General features: G+C 43.6%; 1 protein-coding gene across 14 annotated transcripts in view; it reads right to left on the bottom strand.

The window, feature by feature from the left end:
• Positions 1–21,445, bottom strand: part of CSMD2 (CUB and Sushi multiple domains 2) — a 650,869-nt gene that overhangs the window by 184,069 nt on the left and 445,355 nt on the right. For all 14 annotated transcript variants that reach the window (XM_045375140.3, XM_045375143.3, XM_045375139.3 and 11 more), the window contains 4 exons: positions 15,816–16,031; positions 14,079–14,267; positions 8,623–8,792; positions 152–308 (listed from right to left, as the gene is read on the bottom strand). In XM_045375140.3, coding sequence (XP_045231075.2) covers positions 152–308; positions 8,623–8,792; positions 14,079–14,267; positions 15,816–16,031 — 732 coding nt within the window. The remainder of the gene's footprint in view (positions 1–151; positions 309–8,622; positions 8,793–14,078; positions 14,268–15,815; positions 16,032–21,445) is intronic.

The following is a 21,445-nucleotide window of genomic DNA, read 5'->3' as shown; positions in this document are numbered from 1 at the left end:
TACCCATGCATCCACTGATGGATACACATTGGATTTTAAAACAGTCTTAAGAGCACATTCTTTGTATCTTGTGGGCAAGCAGAAGCTCAAGTAAATGAATAAAATGGGAAAGCCTGACTTCCTTGACCACACGGATGTAAGAAAGACTTACTGGAAAACTGCAATTCAAAGCCCTTGCTGGTGTTTTCAGCATCAGTGATGAAATCAAGCCACAGACTGCTGGATGTGCTGTTCAAAGTCACCCCCATCATCTCAGAATGGCTGAATACTCCCAGCAAACGGGCGGAGTTGTTGTTGCCGTCATAAACCTGGACACAGGAGAGACCCCCAACCCAATGTCGTCAGCATGGCCTTATGTTGAACAACACCTTCTTACCCCACAACCCACACTCCTGGAGTTTAGCACTGGTAACAACTATCAGGCACATCGAGTTGTCAGATGCAAGGAAGATGGCAGAGGGAAGCTATCAACTGAGCAAGTTATCTCGTTTTCCCTTGATGTCAGTTCTATGCTCAGCCCATCTTTACTGTGAATCTGGTCTTTGGGAACTGGTTGCTATTCCAACCTTTCCAGTGGAGATCTGCTCTTGTTCCCTCAACCCCCATATAGCACCAGCTTATTCTTTAACAGCCTGGGGAGGCCAGGTTTGGGTTGCCTGCTTCTCAAACCATCTGTTTCCTCAGATAGACAGGCTGAAAGCATTCATCTCTACATTGCTAAACCCGCAATCCTGTCCTTCCAATACATGAGACAGCCATCCTCTCACATGATCCCACCCCACTGTGGCAGTAGCCTGTCTTGACCACTCTGCTGGATGTCATCCCTGGGAATCAGATGGGATGGAGTTAAAATGACCAGCGTGTCATGGTGACTTTTTCCTCCCCAAGCTCAGCCTCTGCCCCTTCCCTGCTAAAATGAGGGCTCCAGCTAGGGCCTGCTGGGCTTGCCCAGGGTGGAATCGTACAGGCATCTGGCTTCCCTTGCTCCCATCTGTCCCCTGAACTTCTTAGTACCAGCAAAGACAACAATCATCAGAATAATGAACTGGCTCCCCAGGTTTCGAGGTTGCTGCTCCTTTCCAGATAATTGTACAAATAACAACAGAAGTTGTGATTGAGTGAAAGACCCCCTGGTGCTTTTGTAAATATCAAAGATGGGATCTATGAGTGGGTGATGAATATTTGTGCATGGCACACAATGTGATGCCAGCTGCCAGCAAATTGGAACAATATTTCCAGTGTACTATTTATGAAGCAAAGCTTTCTAAAAGAAGCCATCCTTCAAGCTAACAGTGTTGTATATTATAGAGATTTGTTTAGGCTCCTGGGAGCCTGAAGTCTGTTACCAGATCCTTGTGTAATTGCTGTATATCACTGATAGACTGAGTGAATTCCAGGGTTCCAACAGACATCAAGATAATACAAGTTCAAAGAGTTTAGCCTAAATTGTTACAAAAATATTTTTAACTACCAAAACATATGGAAATCAATGGACCAAGGCATTTATCATCAATGGAATAAGAATTATCAATTGCAATAAGAAATAATAATCATCAATTGCAGTAAGGAAGACAATCAGACAACATGTGTTTCTTTAATAAAAGATATACCATGACCCATGGAGTTACCTTGCCCAAAAAATCAGACCTGATCAGATCAAACCACTGGATCTAATTTCCAACTTATGGGCAATAAATACCGAGGACAGAGGAACATACAAAATGATACGTTGTGAGGGCATTCAGCAAAATCCAGAGTGGAAAGTTCCACTGAACAAATGATCTGATTTCCTCAACAAATAAGTTACAAGGGGGAAAAGAAAAAAGATGGAAGGAGAAACCTGTAGATTAAAAAACACATGAGACAATGACTCTAATGTGTGGACCTTATTGAATCCTAATTCAAATAAACTATAAATTTAAAAAATGTTATGACATCTATGAGATAATTGGAAATTTAAACACTCACTGGATATATGATGTTATTCAGAAACGATGGCTAATTAATAAAAAGTATGATGGGAACAGGATATTTTCCTTAATTTCCAAGCATAATTCATCCTAATTCATCAAGAACAAAAATGTTACTTGTATCATTACAATAAAATATTAATTGCCGAAAAACTTATAAAACAGAAATGTGCAAATAACTTTCAGGACTTACAACATGTTGGTAAGTATCTTTCTAGGCTTTATTCTATGCATTTATTTCCTTGTATAAATTTATGTTTTTATAATTTTTTATAACAATAAGATCAAATTATAGATACTATAGGGCAACCTGCTCTTTCACTTAATATAATGTATATATTTTTAAAGTCATTAAATATTTTTTCCATAACAGCATTTAAATGGCAGCAGGAATTTCTATAATAAAAATTAACCCAATCTGCAATATAATTATTTACACATCAGTGTCCAAAATATGTGCTCTAGTACTTAAGGTTCACTCAGTAAATGTACGATAAATAAACCAGTATTTTCCTCTAGAATTCATGTCCTTAAATCTACCTGAAATTTATTTTGGGATATGATATACAATTCTACCTTAACTCCCTGATAGATTAGTCATTTAACCAAACTCTAAATATTCCACACACTACCAATTTTAAATCCATCTTTATCACATATATAATTAACATATAATTATATACATTTGGTTTTGTTTGTCAGCTTTCTATTCTATTGCATTTGCCTATTTGTCTACTCCTATGAATGATCCACAGTTTCAGTTACTGTAGCTTTACAATATATTTAAATAATTAGTAGGAAAAGTCCTCATTTGTCTTCTTTTAACTTAAAAAAAATTCTCCCAGATGTACTCTTCTAAACTCAAGAAGAATTTTCCTGAATTATAAAAAGTAAAACAAAAACCTCCAAAACAAAACTTGTGTAAGTCTGACTGAGCTACATTAAACGTATGGATGGACTTGAGAAAAATGTATCTATGTGATATTGAGTCTTCCAATCCATATACATGGTGTCTAGCTCCATTTAATCAGGTTGTCTTTTATGTCTCTCACTAACATTCTGTTCTTATTCCTGGGTATTTTTATATTTTTGACTGCTATTGGGAATTGGGCCTTTGTATACATTTACTTCCTAACAGGATATTGCTTGATGGTCCAATTCATCATTATGCGCAGGTGATGGAAATGCCTCCCTGAGAAATCCAAGAGAATCTATGCACATCCATTACATCCAATAAAGCAGGTCAGCAAGATGGCTGGTTTCAAAATGAATATGCTAAGCAGAAAGCTTTCTATACACAATTACAAACAATGTAAGCATAATTTCAGAATATTCCTTCATGTCCGCTTGCACACGTGTGCTTGAGTTTCTCTGGAGCACACATCTAGCATGGAAAAACTGGTTGCAGGGATGGCACATCTTCAATTTGGTTAGATATTACTAGATTGCTCTTTGAAAAGGAATACCAATTTGCTCTTTCACCAGCAACGTCTGACAGCTTTCATTGCTTTATATCCTTGCTGATACTTGGTATTTAAGGGTATTATGATGTTTTCCAATTTGATGAGTGTAAAATGGTATCTCATTTTAATATGTAAATCCTTGATCGTCATTGAAGTTGAGCATCTTTTTATATGTTTATCAACAGTTCTTACTTCCTCTGTGAATTGGCTGCCTGTTCATACCCTCTGTGCATCCATGAGCATGAAATCTCCTGGCATTTATTTTAGTTACATCAATATCAAAATAAAATTTTATCTTCTCTCATTTAAGATTATGCACATTTTGGAGGGCTTATTTCTAGGTGTCTTATAGTTTTTTTTCTATTATAAATGAGACTTTCCCTCCTGATTGCAAGTTTTATTTGGTTATAGAAACACCAGAAGCTTTGTTAATTTTCTTATTGATTTTGAGTTTGTTAGTTGGTTGTTTTGTATTTTTGAAACAAAAGTCACAATTTTCTATATTCCCTTCTAATTTTTATAGTTCCTTTTTTTTTTCTTTTTCTGGTATAAATGTAATGGTTTGTCTCTTCAGCACAATGCTGCGTTCTATTGGTGATAGTAGAACTACTGATCTTGTTCTTGACTTTACTGAAAATTTTTAGGAAGTTTTGCCATGAAGTATAATGTTTGCTGTAGGCATTTGGTAGAAATATTTTTATTAAATTAGGAAAGTTCTACGTGTAGTTTTATGAGATATTTTTAAAAATCATGAGTGGGTGTTGAATTTAATCACATGATGTTTTGGGGTGTATTAGCAGGATAATGTCTTTTTCTTTGCTAATCTGTTTATAGGATATTAGGTTGAGCCATGAAATTGCCAATATTTTAACAGTTTTGATCTACAAAAATAGCAATTTCATATGGTTTGTCTAACAAATAACATTATGAGCTTTTCTAATTTTGACACATCTTCACATTCCTGGAATCAAACCTACTTGGTCATCTTTGTTTGTTTTTTTTTTTTTTTTTTTTTGAGATGGAATCTTGCTCTGTCATCCAGGCTGGGGTGCAGTGGCTGCAATCTCGGCTCACTGCAAGCTCTGTCTCCCGGGGTCACGCCATTCTCCTGCCTCAGCTTCCCAAGTTGCTGAGACTATAGGCGCCCACCACCACACCCTGCTAATTTTTTTTTTTTTTTTTGTATTCTCAGTAGAGACGGGGTTTCACTGTATTAGCCAGGATGGTCTCATCTTTGTTTTAATACACAGTCAAATTCAATCTGATTTATACTCAGAATTTTTAGATCTATGATCAAAAGTGAGATGCCCTAATAGTTTCTGATTTCTGTTCTTTTTAAAATTTTTATTTTAAATTATAAACTGATAAATTATAGCTGCATATATTCATGGGGTAGGAAGTAATGTTATGATTTATGAATACAATGTGGAATTAGTAAATCAAACTAACATAACCATCACCTCAATCACCTCAAATACTTATCTTTTTTTGTTGCAAGAACATTTGAAATTTACTTTTAGTGATTTTGAAATGTATGGTACATTATTATTTGCTATATTCACTGTAACGTGCAATACATCTCAAAGGAAAAAAAACACCCTTAATTCTTCTGTCTAATTGATGCTTTCTATACTTTGACCATTATCTCCCCATTCCGTCAATCCCCTGGTAACCATCATTTTACTCTTTGATACCAAAGTTTCTACTTGCCTCATTAACAAAAATGAGTTGGGAGATGGATCTTTATTTTTCTCTCTTCTGAACAGTTTATTGCAGGGATTAATTGCTTCTTGAAGTTTTGGTAAAGCTTACCTGTAAAATAGTTAAGGCCTGGGGCTTTTGAGAGAGGATATGGGGGAATTATAATTTTTTAATGATTATTGGTTTTTTCAGATTTTTTTCATATTAGTACTTTTTATCTATAAAAATTTCCATTTCATCTGAGCTTTCAGATTTCTTGGCTTAAGTTGTTTCTAAACATTTTCCTTCTTTTTTTTGAAAAAGGGTCTCACTCTGTCACCCAGACTGGAGAGCAGTGGCGTGATCCCTAAACATTTTCTTATTTCCATTATCTCTCCTATATCTTTGATTATGTCCCTTTTCAATTCCTAATATTACATATTTGTGGCTTCTTTATTCCTCGATCAGTTCTGCCAGTTTTATCTACTTTATTATTTTTCAAAAAACCAGTTGGTTTTGTTGACAATTGCTCTTGTTTTTTAGTTTTGTTTCTCTAGTCATTTCTGCCTTTATGTTTAAAGTATCTTTCTCCTACTTTCTTCTGATTTATTCTGTTACATCATCCAAGTTACCCAAATCCTTATTTATCTTTAACTTAGGTGATATATCACAGACTTACAGAGGTATATTAAAATCTTCCATGATGACTGTAACTTTATTAAATTTTTTTACATTTCCAGCAGTTTTTATTTAATTTATTTGTGCTGTGTTATTTGGCACATAAAGTTTTACTGTGGATTGATTATCCATTTTATTAATATAAAATAATCCTCTTTTTCATTTCCTTATGAGATGTGGGAGAAGTTCTCAAATTTATCTTTTAATAAACTGATTTCATTTTTCTGTGGTTTACCATCTTCCGTTCATTGCCTCCATTCCATTTTTTAATTGGGTGATCATGTTTTTCATCTCTATTTAATCTCTCCTCATCTCAGATTGCTCTGTTTTCATTATTGCCTAGTTTTGTGTCATAAATATACTATTCTCTCAAATTCTCTTAAGAATACAAATCAGGAGCTTTTAAAGTATGTTTCTGTTCTTTGTTGCCTACAGAGGGGCAATTAGCTCTGATTCCTCAGACATGTCTCCGTCTTCTGATCTACTGAATATTTACACATATCCGGTTAATTTTCTGGTTGGTACACCGTTACAGAGGGAAAATGGAAATGGGGAATGGAAACATTCAGCAGTCTCTAAGGGAGAGCAGACGAGCTAAACTCAAAGAGGTCGTAGCAGGAGCATTTCTTACCCTGGTGCTAAAGAGTGTGTGCGTGCATGTGTGTGTACGTGTGTGTGCATGTGTTTGTGTGTACATGTGTGTGTGTGCGTGTGTGCACTACCTGGGCTCCCGCACCCTCTGTTAGTCCTCCCTGAACTCTGACCTAGGTTTTATGCCCCATGTCCCTCCTGCTTTTTTACCCTGAACACTTCAGAAAGACTCTCTCTGCTTATCTACTAAGCTGCCCACCTGACCCTGAAGCCAGAACCCTGACGGTGCCGTTGAGTGTGCACACCTGCTGACTATGTCTTAGGTGCTATTCTGAGTCTAGACTCCCTTAGTGAGGAAGCATGGCACTGGCCATACTCCATGTGACCTCCAGCAACCTAGGAGCCATTTGTGCTGGCTCTATCAGGTCACTTGCACAGAACCGCTGCTTATACTCCCTTCAAAACCTGAAAATTGTAAACTATGCCTCAATGCTGGCTTTTTGTGCTAATGGCCTTCATCCAAGAAAGCCTCTGCATTGCCCAGCTCACATCGCTCCATCTGTACTTCTACAGAAAGGAGGTCCCTCTGGCACTGCTGGACTGATTGCAGCCTCTGAGACTCAAATGGATGGAGAGAAGCGAAGGTCAAGGGTGATGCCTAAAGACATGGTTATTAGAAGGGCATAAAACCCTTGTCTTGTGTTCTCTTGTTGGGAGACACACACTGTTTTTATGTGGGGTTGGAAAGCAGAGCTTAAGAAGCCAATGGGATTGTTCTATCCCATTTCAGGCACATCCAGTTCCAGCCAGTGATCTCATGAGTGCATCTTCTTGGGTTCAAAAAGGATTAGGTAAGAGTGAGAAATGCATTTCAAACACACACACACATACACACACACACAAACACACACACACACTATACACCCTAGAGGACATATGCCCCAGGGGGTTGGCCAGGAGTATCCATATACTGTATATAAAAAGGACAGCACGTTTATCACATCTGGAGATAATCTGAAAGCATGGAAATTTAATGGTTTCTCTTTGGATTTTCCAGAGTAGTGGGCTCTGGTTCAACTTTTTCTAATGTAAGGACTTCTCTGGCTACAAGGAATAAAACTATATTAGAAAAAGCTAAAAAAATTCCTTGGTCTAGGATGAAAATGAACATGCTTTGTATGAGGCTTTCCTTGTCATTCATTTTATTAAGGCAGCTCTTTAATAAATTCTCCATGCTCAACTCTTTGATTACACAGACACACACCACACATTATTGGAGGTACTCAATCCATATTCTTTGTATTTATGCAAAGAAATACAAGACATATATGATGAGTGTCTTAACAAATCCTCTCTATGACCCTCTCTGTAATCCAAGTCTTACCATTTCTTTCTCTTAGATATGTCTTGAACTCACTTTCTTTAACCCCACTGCCACACCAGGCCATCATCGTGGTACACTGAAGCTACTGCAATAGCCTGTTATTCAACCAAAACATATGCAATGCACAAGTGCACATACACACAATATACTGACACAGGTGTGCACAGACACAGATCCCCAAAACCAAATAAATACATGGGAACTGATTCACACACATGTGGAAACATATTTTAAAAAGCATCCATAGCCATAAACACATAGCTACACAAATGAACACACACATGCATATATACACATGTTCTATGAGCTCTTCATTATCCATGTTGACAGTCAGGGTTCAAAATGGAAAACTGGATCCATTGGCTGCTCCAACCTTATTATTATTTTGAGACAGGGTCTGACTCTGTCACCTAGTCTGGAGTGCAGTGGCATGATCATGGCTCACTGTAACCTCAACCTCCCTGGTTCAAGTGATCCTCCCATCTCAGCCTCCCCAGTAGCTGGGACTACTGGCATGCACCACCACACCCAGCTAATTTTTGTATTTTTTGTAGAGACGGGGTTTTGCCGTGTTCCCTGAGCTGAATTATTATCTTTTATTATGCAGTCAACCCATACTCAATTACACACACGTTTGATAGCAGGCAGCTTCCAAACAAACTCTAAAGCCATATTCTTAGATACCCATATACCTCTCTCTTTTGGTCCTCTCTTTCTCCTAGATGAGTGAGGACAGTATCTTGGGACTCAGGAAAGAAGGAGAAAGTTTGGATCATTCACAAAGAGACAAAGGAGTGAGTATTGACAAGACTATTGCATAGTGTAACATACATACTCTGAAACTGATCAATTTTACCTTGAGGACATCTCCTTCGGAGAGTTCGAATGCCCTGGCTTTCAGCTGAATCCCCTTCCCTGGCTGGGTCTGGATGGAGTAGATGCATTCGTGATTGTTATTGTAGTTCACAGGAAAGTTGGGGGACAGCAAAGTACCCTGAGTGCCTGTGACTGAATTCCCACACTCAGCTGGAAAGAGAATCACAATAACCATAGATTAACCCCCATCAGCTGCATCCAGAAAGCAACTCACAGCTCTGGAGAACCTGACAAAGATGACAAGTTCATTTGCCTGTCTACCTGCCAAGATGCCTGTGTGTCTGTCCAGTTGTTGGACTGTTTACAGAAATGCCTCTCAAACTTAAAAAAAAATACTTCTCTACCTATGGTGCTGCCTGGTTTGCTTCTGTCTCTTGTTCTGTCTGTCTCTCTTCTACAGAAACAGAAGCTAACCCACCGGGCACCCTTTACAATTTCACAGTTCTATAAAGCAGCCGTGCCATGTACCTATTCATATAGTAGCGTAGCAACAGAAATGACCAAGGAGGAGGTCAGGGGAAGAGGGGGGCAGTTAAGTGAGGAGAGATGAAACCTTTCAGTATCACAGAATAGAAAGTAAGAGGGGGCAAGATCACATCATAATCGCTAACCCTTATGTGCAAAACAGCATGATTGACACTTTACAAGAACCATTTCAGTCATTAGTCACAACAGCCAGTCCCATAAGTAGGCACAATTATCATTTCTGGTTTAAAGATAAGGAACCAGGTACTCAGCCACTGAGACCAAGTCTCTCTGTGGATTCACGAGGAGGAGGGGACTGAGAACTCAACCTCCTAGGTCCTGGGGAAAGTTTTTAGCATAGTCTCATTGCAGCCTGTTTCATTCAACAGCTAATGAAATCACACCCTCCTCTGGAAACCTGCTTCTCCTCCTCCAGAATTAGTCATTCTTTCCCCATTGTTCTCATACCTTTATTTATAGCAGTCATCCCATTTTATTTGACTTATTTGTTAACATTTCTATGTCCTCTACTGCACTGTGGATCCTCTGGGGCTTGGTCATGTTACTGTCTCCTTAACACCCACTCAGTGCGTGGGCACGGCAGGCTCAGGGCATGCATGCAGGAATGGGATCTTTAATAATTGGAGGGCCCCTCCCTGTTCTTCCCTGTATCTGAGCACTTCCCATATTGCACCTTGACTGCTTGCTGCCTGTCTGTGTCCCCCACCTAAACTGTCAGTAACTTGAGGGCTAGGGTCATGCTGGATGAACCTATGAATTTCCAAGGCTTAGCCTGGATTGTCTGTAAAATAAATATTTACTGAATGAATGAATGAATAAATGAATGGATATGGAGTACACTGACCTCAGAAGATGTACAGTTCTAAAAATAATAATTAGGTTCCGGAAAGATGTAAATACAAGTCCAGATGGCAGGCCTGTTATTCGTGTGGACATATGGGGAATTTGGAGCATGCCTTGAATCTTTCAGGCAGCTGGTAGCAAGTCTGCTTTCTCTAAACCATCCCCAGTATCCTTTAGTCTAGGCACAGTCTGTGGCTGGAAAAGCCTTGGGGTTGACCAAAGGACCATTGCTTGGACCTTATAGTTAACCCTAATTACCCTAAGCCAGGAGCATACTAGACTGAGGCAGCAGAGATGGAGCACATGGAAACCTTCAGAGCTGAACTGCTCATGGGCTTAGTTATATGTCTTGTGTTTTCTCTTGTCCCCAAGGCTGCTCCTTAGTCCTCTGAAGTTGGGGGCCATATGTCCCACCACCAAGTCCCGGCTTTTCTCAATGGACCCTCCTCCCTGCATTCTGCTCAATTCAGGACCAGCTTCAGTTTCCTAAGGCTTTATATAAGGCCTCATTTGTTTCTCTCGGAGAAGAAATCTGACTTTACAGTACTTTTAAACTTAGTCTGTTTGCAAAACTTCCAAATATGATGAATGTGCTGCGATGGCTCATAAAACTCAAGGGACAGCGGTGGACAGGCTCCCTGGGGGCAGTGGCTGCTGATAATTTACACAGACGTTTCCAGCATGTGTACATTTCTTTGATGATCTCAGATGAGGGTGGGGATTTGTGCAGGGGAGGGAGAGTTGCTTAGGGCCATGCATATGTAAACATTCATTACTCAGTCATATCACATGGGCAGCCTTCTGAAGCATCTCTCCATTTTCTCTGAGATACTACCTTTCCCTTCCATCCAGGCAGAGGCCTGTGGTGCAGTGGGATGATCATGGACTTTGGAGTTAGACACATTGTGTAAACTCTCTGAACTTTAGTATCTTCATCTGCCTTCATCTGGACAATAATAGCATTCTCATAAGACTGTAGAATCAATGCGTGAGATTTTATATATAAGATAGGTAAACATAGGGGAATGGTTAGCACAGAGTAGCCTCTCCACCAATGTCCCAGGTTAATCTACATGGCTTACCTGCTTCCATTTGGGGCCCTAACTGCCTGCATTCTGGGACTAGCAGAAAGCTTGAGAAGCTTATGGGAAGCGTGCGTTAGCTGCCCGAGGCTCACAGCAACCTCACGGTTCCTGATGCCTCTTGCCCTCTGCCTAATTCTCGACAGCTGGCTTCCCTTCAACATGGGCTTTGGTGTGTTTTTGGACCTCCTTCCTGGCCCTGCTTCCTGCATAAGAGCTATATGCCCCATCTCTGCCCCAGCACGAGCCCGTCCTCTTTCCCACACGCCTGACACCTTTACAAGGAGGGGCTGATAGCTTTAGATGTGGCCAGTCCTTGGCCAATCCCCAGGTCCTGACTCCCTGTCAGGCCTTTGTCCTGGGCACCAAGGAGGGGACAGGAGGGACAGAGGGATGCGGCGCTTGTTTCCGGGAGAGTTTCCAGAGTAACAGGGGAGGTGAACAGATGCACTGAGAAGCCAAACACAGGCACAAACGGAAACAAATAAATGCTCCAGAGAAACAAACAGTCACATCCGCAGGAAAGTGCTGCGGCTGATTCTGGCATCTATGACTTCTGTTGCCCCCATCAGAAGGGGTCTCGTGAAGGGCAGAGGCTATACCTTATCCATCAGCCTGGGGCTTCTGAGGCAGAGGGTTAGGTCTTTTCCATCACACCGGGATTCCCAAGGACAGGGCCATGTCTCCTGCTGCAGACTGGGGTCTCCTGGGGTCAGGACTGTCTCTTCTACATCAAATTCAGGGGCCCCTGATGTCAGGGGCTATGTCACCTCCCTCCCTGCCACCCACGTCACACTATGAATTAAAGCCCAGGGCTGTTCATCTCCTTCTCGGCTGGGAATGTTCCTGGTAGCACTATGTGGACTAAATCATCCAATTTGCATGGCGACTGGGAGCAGCCCCCGGTGGGCATTGCCGAGATGCCTCCAGCCTGAGCCTCGGCAGCCGGGCTGGTAGTAATTAGAGGTGATTATAATTACTGTGCATTATTAATAACATGTGAAACAGAAGACAAATGTAATAATGAAAATATTGTGAGGTGTCATGAACAAACAGTAATTGGAATAATAAGTTAAAGAATGAGTTTATGTAATGAGATCAATGAGGCAAGAGCTTAAGGGCTGTGTGCATCTGTGGTCCTGGTTAATCCCATTCAAGAAGAATTTCCCCCAGAACCATTTAGCTGAGGATGTTTTCCCAGAGACTAAAGGAGCTGCTAGCAGCCAGACATGAACTGAACCTTCCTGGGGTGGGCGGCGGGGTTCTATGTGTTTCTGAGCGTGTGTGGCCAGATCAGGGTGGGTGGATGCCTTTGGGGATGGTTATAGGAGACGGAGTAAACTCTGGGGTTATTTAATTGGTCAGAAACAGAATTCTGCCGCACTTTGTTTTAAAGTTTCCTTTCTGAGATTGTAAAAGGTTATTGGCAGAATAACAATAATTGGTTATTGATAAATACAGATTAAAAGGTTATTGGCAAAATGATAATTATATGCCACCTCTTGGTTTATGTAAATGATGTTATCTAACGTAGAGTAAAGCCTGTGAGTTGGATGCTGTTATCTCTGTTTTATAAATGAGGAAGCTGAGGCTGAGGGGGTTTGCTGGCCTGCCTGAGATCTAAGCGTTGGTAAGTGGCAGAGCCGTGACCCCACCTTGGCCTGCATGAGTGCACAGCCTGGGCCCGGCCCATCTTGCCAGCCTGTCTAAGCTGTCCTCGGCATAGCCTGCGGGCTCCATGGACTTGTCTCAGGCACAGCTGACCTCACCAGCATTTGAGATGCTGGTCCCCGTTTCAGTCAGTGCAGTGCTGCTTTGATCTGTTTTGTATATTTTTATGGGGTTTTATATAATATTTCACTTTACGTGAGGTCCATGGCTAACAGTGAGCATGGAAAATACTCCATGAATGCAGCTAGTGTTTTATCCAGCCCTACATTATAAGGATTGAGCAAACAGGTACCCAGGAGCCTGATACATTAGGGACAGACAGCAATCACTCTGCCCCGGGGACAATACTTGCTTCCCCTACTCCCTGGGCACAGCGCTCTAAACACACTTCTTTAAAGCTCTTGCAAGGAGGCAGGCAGGGCCCCGTTCCAACCTCCAACAGCTGCCTCTAACCTCCACATCTCCTGTTCTCCCTGCCGCTTGCTCCAGCCTGGCCTCTGAGCTGTTCCCCAAATGCTGAGCATCCTCATGGTTTGAGTCTTGGTCCTCTATTCCCTCTTCTCCCAGATATCTATCTCTGGCCAAATGTCAACTCATCAGAGAGTCCTTTTCTGACCATTATAAAAGAGCAACCCTAGCTCCAGCACTTTCTAAGCTGACTTAATTTTTCTCTGTATGCCCCAACACTGCCTGTCACATCACACATCTACATAGTCACAGCCTGTGTCCCCACCACCAGAATGTGGGCCACGAGTGGAGAATGTCTCTGTTTCGTCCACTTTTGTATCTTCAGAACCTAGCAGATGCCTGACATGTAGTGGGTCCTCTATACATGACCCCGCCCTGTTCCTTTTGTCCTCCCCTGCTGAATGGATGAAGTCTTCCTAAGGCATCTATAAGAGTGAGCACTGCCATTGGATTAGTAAAAGCAGCTATCTACTCCACCAGATGGGGACTCCCCCTGGGCAAAGGTCACACTCCCTCCTACAGGCTCACCTGGTGCCCATCCAGATTCCTCGGCAAGAGGCATCCTTAAGCCATGGGTCTGTGTGCTGAGGGTGGGGAGGTGAGAGTACTGAAGTCAACTTCATGTGAGTGCCCACTGTGGGCCTACTTTGGAAAGGACACTTTAGTTTATACAGAACTGCCTGATGAAGCAGGGATTGCCATCCCTATTTTACAGATAAGGAGGCTGGAGCGGAAGGAGGTTAGGTCCCCTGCCCCGGGTCCCACCGCAGCTAAGTGTGGGCTAAGTCAGCCTCTTGGCCTGTGTGCCATCCACCACCTCACATCAATTGACTATAATCTGTCCCACCCCATTAGTGAAGCAAAATGAAAGCACGTGACCACCTACCAACACACCTTGGCAGAGGCGAGCTCCACAGGCGCCGTCTGCCCCCCAGGCACGTGATGCGGGCGGTGCCCTCCAGACGGTACCCGGGGAAGCAGGAGAAGGTCAAGGTGTCGCCCACACCAAACTGCAAGCCCTTCCGGATGCTGTAGGCTGGGACCTCAGGCTCCTCACAGGGCTCCAAGTCATACTCTGGAAAGGCAGCAGGAGATCTGGGCTCAGAGACATTGTGGGGAGATGGGAACGCACGGGCAAAACGCCAGGGGGAAAGGGCCAGGGACAACGAAAGACAGAGAAGAGGGCATGCGCACACTGGCCCACAAAAGGTGACACTGGCCCACAAAAGAGAAGTGAGAGCCCGAGGGGAGCAGAGGCAGAGAGAAGCATCAGGGAGCATAGGGAGGCAGAGAGAAGCATGGGGAAGCATAGGGAGGCAGAGAGAAGCACGGGGAAGCATAGGGAGGCAGAGAGAAGCATGGGGAGGTCAGGGTGGGCGGTCTGCACCCACTCCTGTGAGCAGTGGGAAAGGGCACAGTGTTTCCTAGACAGGCTTCCCACGAGGATTTCTGAGGATCCTCAGCACTCAGCTCTTCTCTGTGCTGTCCCTTCATCTCTGTTTTAAACCTGTGCCTTGGGGCTCACAGGCTCTCCTGCTTCCTTCTCTCTGGGCACCAAACTAGGTAAATTCAACCAGCGGATTCTAGAAGGTCAGAGTACATGACCCAGCCTCAGGCAACTCCCACTGGGGAAGATACTCCAAATGCCTGACTAGAAGCCATGTCTCGGCTATGTTGGCACTTAGGCAGACGGCAAGCATGACCGGTGGCATTTATGGGCCAAAGCCCTGCCTAGGGCCTCTAGTGACAGCATAGACGTGACTAGTCCCTTGTCTGCAAGGGCTTCTCCCTTCAGGATGCAGTCCTCCAGGGCTGTGTGATAAGAAGGAGGGTCTCTCTCATAAGGGTTGAGTCTCACTGGCTGGATATGTCCCATTGGCCAAGCAAACCCAGGGATGTGACAGGTGACTTCTGCATTGGAGGGCTGACAGGGGACTAAGCTGGGCCACACCCCAGTTCCTAGAAGCTGGATGCCTCTTGTCCATTCCAGGAGGAATCCATGTGATACCCCTGGCCGTGGGTGAGAAAGGTGGAGGGAGGTACTCTGGGGTACTATGGGATAAGAATGGCGAAGGGCTCGGTACGAGAGGAGCCAAGGGTCCTCTTTCCTCCCTGAATGCCAAATAAAAGCGTTTTCTTTTCCAAATCCCTAAACACAGAGATAACTATCTATTACTATAAAATTAGCATTGATGAAAAAGATCCCAAACGAGACTAAATCACTCCAATATGTTAATTTCAAACCCCCTTTTTTTTTCATATTGCTGGGGTTGGGAATATGGAAGTGGAATCAGAAGAAAAATCTGGAATAACTAAGGTAGGAGGGGTCTTTTGTGAAGTCCTCTAGTTCATCCAGTTAGGTGGGCCATGTACAGAGCAAATCCTAAACACCTTTATAGAAGGAGAATCCTCAATGATCATGCTAACTCCTTCCAAGACCATTATAGGGAAGTTCTTACTTGGGTCCAACCCAAGCATCTTTTGCTGAAGCACTGAGGTCAATTTCCCAGGGACTGGAGAGTGGAGTAATATCCATCTGCTAGGAAAACCAGAGACTGGCAGCAGAAGGAGAGAGTGAATAGCTCCATGGTCTCTTCCCCTCAGGGACCCTCACACTCTTTACCTGAGAAAGTGATGTTGAATCCTTCGTATGACATGGAGAAATCGGAAATGAAGCGGACCTGGGCAGTGAAGTTGCCATAGAGCCCAGCACTGATGGGAGCTGGCAGCCGAGAGCCAGTCAGCTGCCTCAGGGGCTGGGTGAAGCTGCCATTCTCAGTGATGAGGAGGTAGTCGTGGCCACTTTCCAGGTGGAAGGTGTGGAAAGTAAAGAACACACCTGCCAAGAAACCAGAAGGTCAGGTTGGTGATGGCGAGATGGCTGGAGCACCTTAGCTGCAAGACAGGATCTACACAAACATTTCCAGTTTGCAAATGTCTATCTGTGTGTATGACTACAAGCACGCATCGATAAACCATACAGGTGAATCTGAATGAAGGAACCTGAACACACAAGTGCCCAAAGATTCAGGGAGAAGAACACCTTTTTACAGTTGTCAAAATTTAAAAGAGAGATTTATGGCTCCACCTATGAGAATGCTTTAGAGACATTCATTAATTAATTCAACAAGCATTTGTGTATTTGTTGAGTCTTTACTATGGGCTAGGATCCAGGGTTAGGTGCAAGGGGATATACCAGGCATTAAACAAATAGCTGCAATACAGAATGCTGAGTGCTGGAATGAATGTAGCTCAGCATGCCATGGGGGGCAGAACAGAAAGCAGTTGACAGCAGGAAGAGGCAGGTGGAGGATGGCTTCACCAAGGAGTAAACATTTGACATGGATCTTAAAAGGATGCATAGGAATTAACCAGGTAAGGGGAGAAAGAGTGTCCTAGGCAGGAGACCCATATATGTAAAGGGACTGTTGATTCCAGGTTTGTTGAACAGCAGCTGGGTGTGGCTACTCCTGGAATTGAAGTTGGATAGGTAGATGGGGGCCAGACCCAAGATTTTTCTGGATGCAATGAGAAGGCTTCCTATCCAGAGTGGACCAGATCTCAGTTTTAGCAAGATGTTGGTGGCTGTAAAGAGGATGAAGTGGAGGGAGAGGAGGTAGGGAGATCAGTTATACTGGTGGCTGCTCTGCACTGGGAGAGGATGGGGCTTGGCAGAAAGAGCAAAAGCAGGAGATGGCCATGAGTCCTCAGGGGTCGGGGCAGGGTGGTCAAGACAGCAGGCATTTCATGCAAAGGGGAAATGACATGACATCTGGTGGCACATCCACCTGGAGGATGGTGATGTCTTCTGTTACCTGGGGAAGGGCAGATAGGAGGGAGGTGTGGGTTGTAGAAGTGTAATGGACTTAGCCTTTTCTGCATGCAAGCAGTGAGAGCTAGTGGGCCACTGGAAGGACAGATTTAGAAGTTCAGGATTAAGTGGGGACTACAGAGGTAGATCTGGAAGTCACCAGCAAATCGTTGATATCTGAAGCCACAAGCATGGAGAAGAGGGCTAGGAGAGAGAGGGCAGAGTGAGAATCGGAGAAGGGGTGAATGGAAGCATGGGCAGAAGTGACAAGGAATAGGAGACTGGGCAAAGGAGGAGCGATGGGGGAGATGGTCCAAGAGCGGTCAGAGAGCTGGAAAGAAGGAGGAGGGAGCTTCAGTAATGGGGAAGGTTAAGAGCATAAAATAAAATCAAAGTAATGATATTCATTAACATTTCAAGCACTAAATATTTAGTGTCGCTGTCCTAACTGCTTTTACTTGCACTATAGCCAGCCCTTGTCCCTTGGAAGGGAGATAGGAAAACTCATTTAATTCTACCAGGAACCCTGTGGCATGGGTACATTATTATAATCTCCAGTTTACACCCAAGAAAACGGAGGCACAAAGAGATGAAGTCATCTGTCCAAGGTCACCCAGCTAGTATGTGGTAGAGCTGGGATCTGAACTAAGGCAATCCGACTGCAGAGGCCGTGCTCCCAGCTACTCCAGGGTGCGGCCTCTCAGGCTACAGAAAGAGAGCAGGTAGTAAGAATGGCCAGGAAAGGTAAGGGATCAGGGAGTGAGGGAAGTTATAGAGCAGTATGGTCTTAACACCCAAAGCAATTCTAGAACTTGTCCAGGTGGCAGTTGTGTTTGGTGGGGCATGTGTGTAAGTGCGTGGTCACGTACATGGGCATGCCTCATGTTGGAGCTTGAATCCAGATTTGATGTGATGGATGCACATACAAATATTTAACTTGAATGAACCATGCAGAATCAACCAAGTGAGTAGCCTATGGGACTATGTGTTGTGGATGGTGCCAGGACAGGAACATGTTAGACTAGGACCCACCTGCTACTCCAAGTGTGATCCCACTTTCTACTCAAAGTATGGTCCATGAACCAGCAGTATGGTCAGCACCGGGAGGACTTACTAGAATTGCAGAGTCCTTGGCCTCCACTGAAGACCTACTGAATCAGAATCTGCATGCTCTTTAGATCCCAAATGATTTATAGGCACTTAAAATTTGAGAAATATTTCTCTAGATAATTACTGCTACATTTTTTATAAATGATGGTTGGAGCCAAGCCTCTAATGCTAAAGCATTTTAAAGGTTTTTATATCCTTGACTCCCTGTTGATAGAAGCTGGTGATCCTGGAGGATTTGGGCTTCTGTAGATAGAGATGGACGAGACAGAACCCAACAGAAGTGTTGGGACCAGAGATGCAGCTTGTAAATACCCTGTTTCCAGGCAACTGAGATGCATCAAGTCCTAAGCACCTACCAAGTGCCAGGCCTTGTGCTAAGCACTGAGAAAGATCTCCCAGTTTAGTGGAGAAGACAGACAAATCACTACTAGTGAGAATCCAGAGTGGGGCACGGAGGAAGAGTGGGGAACTATGCCTCAAGGGTTGGGAAGGCTTCATGGGGGTCAAGATCCTTGATGTGAAAAGGCTTGTGGGTGCATGTGCTCACATGCATGCTATACTCCTGACACATAAACATGTCTGTAAATGAGAAAACTGCTCTCAGTCTATACAGGTTAGGAAATATATGTCCTTTCCCTCCTACCTAGGACATGGAGTTGGGTGGAGAGTGGGTGAGACCCAGTCACAGGTGGAAACAAGTTGATTAAGCACCACACTTTGCACTCTATTCTAGCATGCAAATACACCCCTTCCAAAGGGGTACACATTTGGCTGGGATTCTAAGGATGAGCAAATATCTGAGATGAACCTCTGGGTTTCCCAGCTGTGCTGACTGCCTGGGGCTTTTTGGGCCATTGTGTGAAAATGAAGACATTGTCCGCAGAAATACAGAGGCCCCATGTTGGAGTTTGAATCCAGATTTGATGTGACAGATGGACCCACAAACAAATACTTCACTTGAATGAACCATGCAGAATCATACCAATGACATCACACCACATAGGAGTGGAAAGAGCAGAGCAGTGGAAAAGTCATGCACTTGGGGGTAAGACACACCTGGATCAAAAGGTCTTGGCTAAGGTTGCTTAACACCCCAAGTTCCAGGTTCTTCAACTATAATATGTAGGCAATAATATCTCTCTTACAGGTGACATTTACCCCTGAAGTGAGGCATAACTGGGAAAGCATGTGCAGAGCACGCAGCACAGTGGCTGGCACACAGTAGGGGTGCAACAGAAGGTGTTCCCTTTGCTCAACTCATCTAACTCTCGGACAGCCTCATGGGTTAAAAGGTGTCAGCTCTAGGGTTTCAGCAAGGGCACATTCTCAGGATTCCCGAATTGCCTGTTCCCTTGGACTGGGCAGGTGGCAAGTTGAACGATTTCACATTTCACAGAGTTTTGAGTTTCCTGAGCCATACTGCTGCCTCTTAGGGAGCAATCACAGAGAGCAGCTTAATAGGTCTGTTAACCCGAGATACTCTTACAAACAGAGAACGAAGAATGCCCTCTGGAGAAGGGCCTGGGCTCAGTTCAATTCGATTCATATCACCAAATGCTTCTTGAGTTCCTTATGTGCCTGGCATAGGGCCAGAAGCCAGGGAAACTGCAGGAAACAAGACAGACCGATCTCTCACAGAACTCCTCGTCTGTCAGGGAGACTGATGATGAAAATGCAAGTTCTCTATAGTGGAGCAAAGTCTGAAATCGTGGAGGTACAGAATGCATGCTATGGGAGCCCAGGGGAGAAGAGCCCAATCCAGATGTAGAGCTGGGGAGACGGGGTCAGGGAAGGCTTATTAGAGGAAGGGGGTTCAGAAGGATGAAGGGCTGGCCAGGCAAGGGCGATGGTAGAGATTCCCATTCCCCTTGCTTGGGGAGAGGAAGTATTCCAGAGAGAAGAACATTGTAAAAATGTGCAAAGCTCTAGAAGGGAAGGGAAGCCTGGCAAGTTCTAGAAACTGAAGGAAGTTCTGTGTAGCTAGAACTTAGTTTAGAGGGCTCAGAATGAGGCTGAGAAAGGTAAGGACTATGAAGCTGTGCTAGCTATTTTATTTTGTTTTTTATTTTTTGAGATGGAATTTTGCTCTTGTTGCCCAGGCTGGAGTGCAATGGCGCCATCTCAGCTCACCACAACCTCCGCCTCTTGGGTTCAAGCAATTCTCCTGCCTCAGCCTCCAGCGTAGCTGGGATTACAGGCATGTGCCATCACGCCTGGCTAATTCTTTTGGTATTTTCAGTAGAGACAGGGTTTCTCCATGTTGGTCAGGCTGGCCTCGAACTCCCAACCTCAGGTGATCCACACGCCTTGGCCACTCAAAGTGCTGGGATTACAGGTGTGAGCCACCGTGCCTGGCCTAGCAATTTTATAATTTGGGGATCTATGCTAAGAATTCAGTGATGGCTTTAAGTGGTTCTAAGGAAGAGGTGATCTGGTCATTCATCCATGATTTCTTGTTGATTCTCTGCTGAGCACTTTTCAACATGGCTACATACTGTTCGTCTTTGAAGACCAGCTGAAGTCTCAACTCCAGGACACCTTCTTAAACCCTGGGTTGGGCTCGGGAAGTTTTCACACCTCTCTCTGCTCTATCACACATTGGTCATGCTATACTGAGATCTTGGTTTAGGCTGTCTGCTACCACTAAAGCATAAACTTCCTGAAGGCAGGCAATGGCACAGTGGCTTGTTCAGCTGTTTTCCTAGCAATTTGCATAGTGCAAGTATCAAATAAGCATTTGCTAAATAGTTGGTGAGCTTGATTGACTTCCAGGCAAAAACACACACATAGAAACTCATAGAAAAACATACACCTTTATAATCACAGATGTCCAGACACAGAGAAAACCGTAATGACAGGAGTTGTTTCTCTAGGGATTGTGACGGGCTGCTTCTTTCCAATGGTCTCCGCTGACCAGGCTTGGTGGAAACAGCTCTTCAGGGTGAACAAGGACACTGTCCCATCCCTCCCCTCCTTAGGAACAATGTTGTGGGAAGCAGGGGACAATCCTGGGCCTCAGCCTGACCACCCAGCTAGTCTTGCCTTGATGCAGTAAGCTCCAGGCCATCCTATCCCTGGCTAGGGCAGCCCTAGTAAAGGCCAAGTGACACACTTAAGTACATGTGGTGGGACTATAAATGACTTTTCTTTCAAATTTTCTTTGTTATACAAATAGTATATTTTAGATGTAATGTGTTTATTGCTCAAAATTAGAAAAAAGCCAAAAGATGAAAATAAGAGACAACATCTTGGGGTATATTTTTTCAGGCTGTTTTCTATGCAAACAAGGATGTCTTTTAAACTAAATATATTCTCATGGCAAACTTATTTTT

The sequence above is a fragment of the Macaca fascicularis genome, chromosome 1 (genome assembly GCF_037993035.2).
Source record: "Macaca fascicularis isolate 582-1 chromosome 1, T2T-MFA8v1.1".
Classification (NCBI taxonomy): domain Eukaryota; kingdom Metazoa; phylum Chordata; class Mammalia; order Primates; family Cercopithecidae; genus Macaca; species Macaca fascicularis.
The sequence above is the reverse complement of the archived record's forward strand: the minus strand, read 5'-3'. Positions and strand labels throughout refer to the sequence as shown.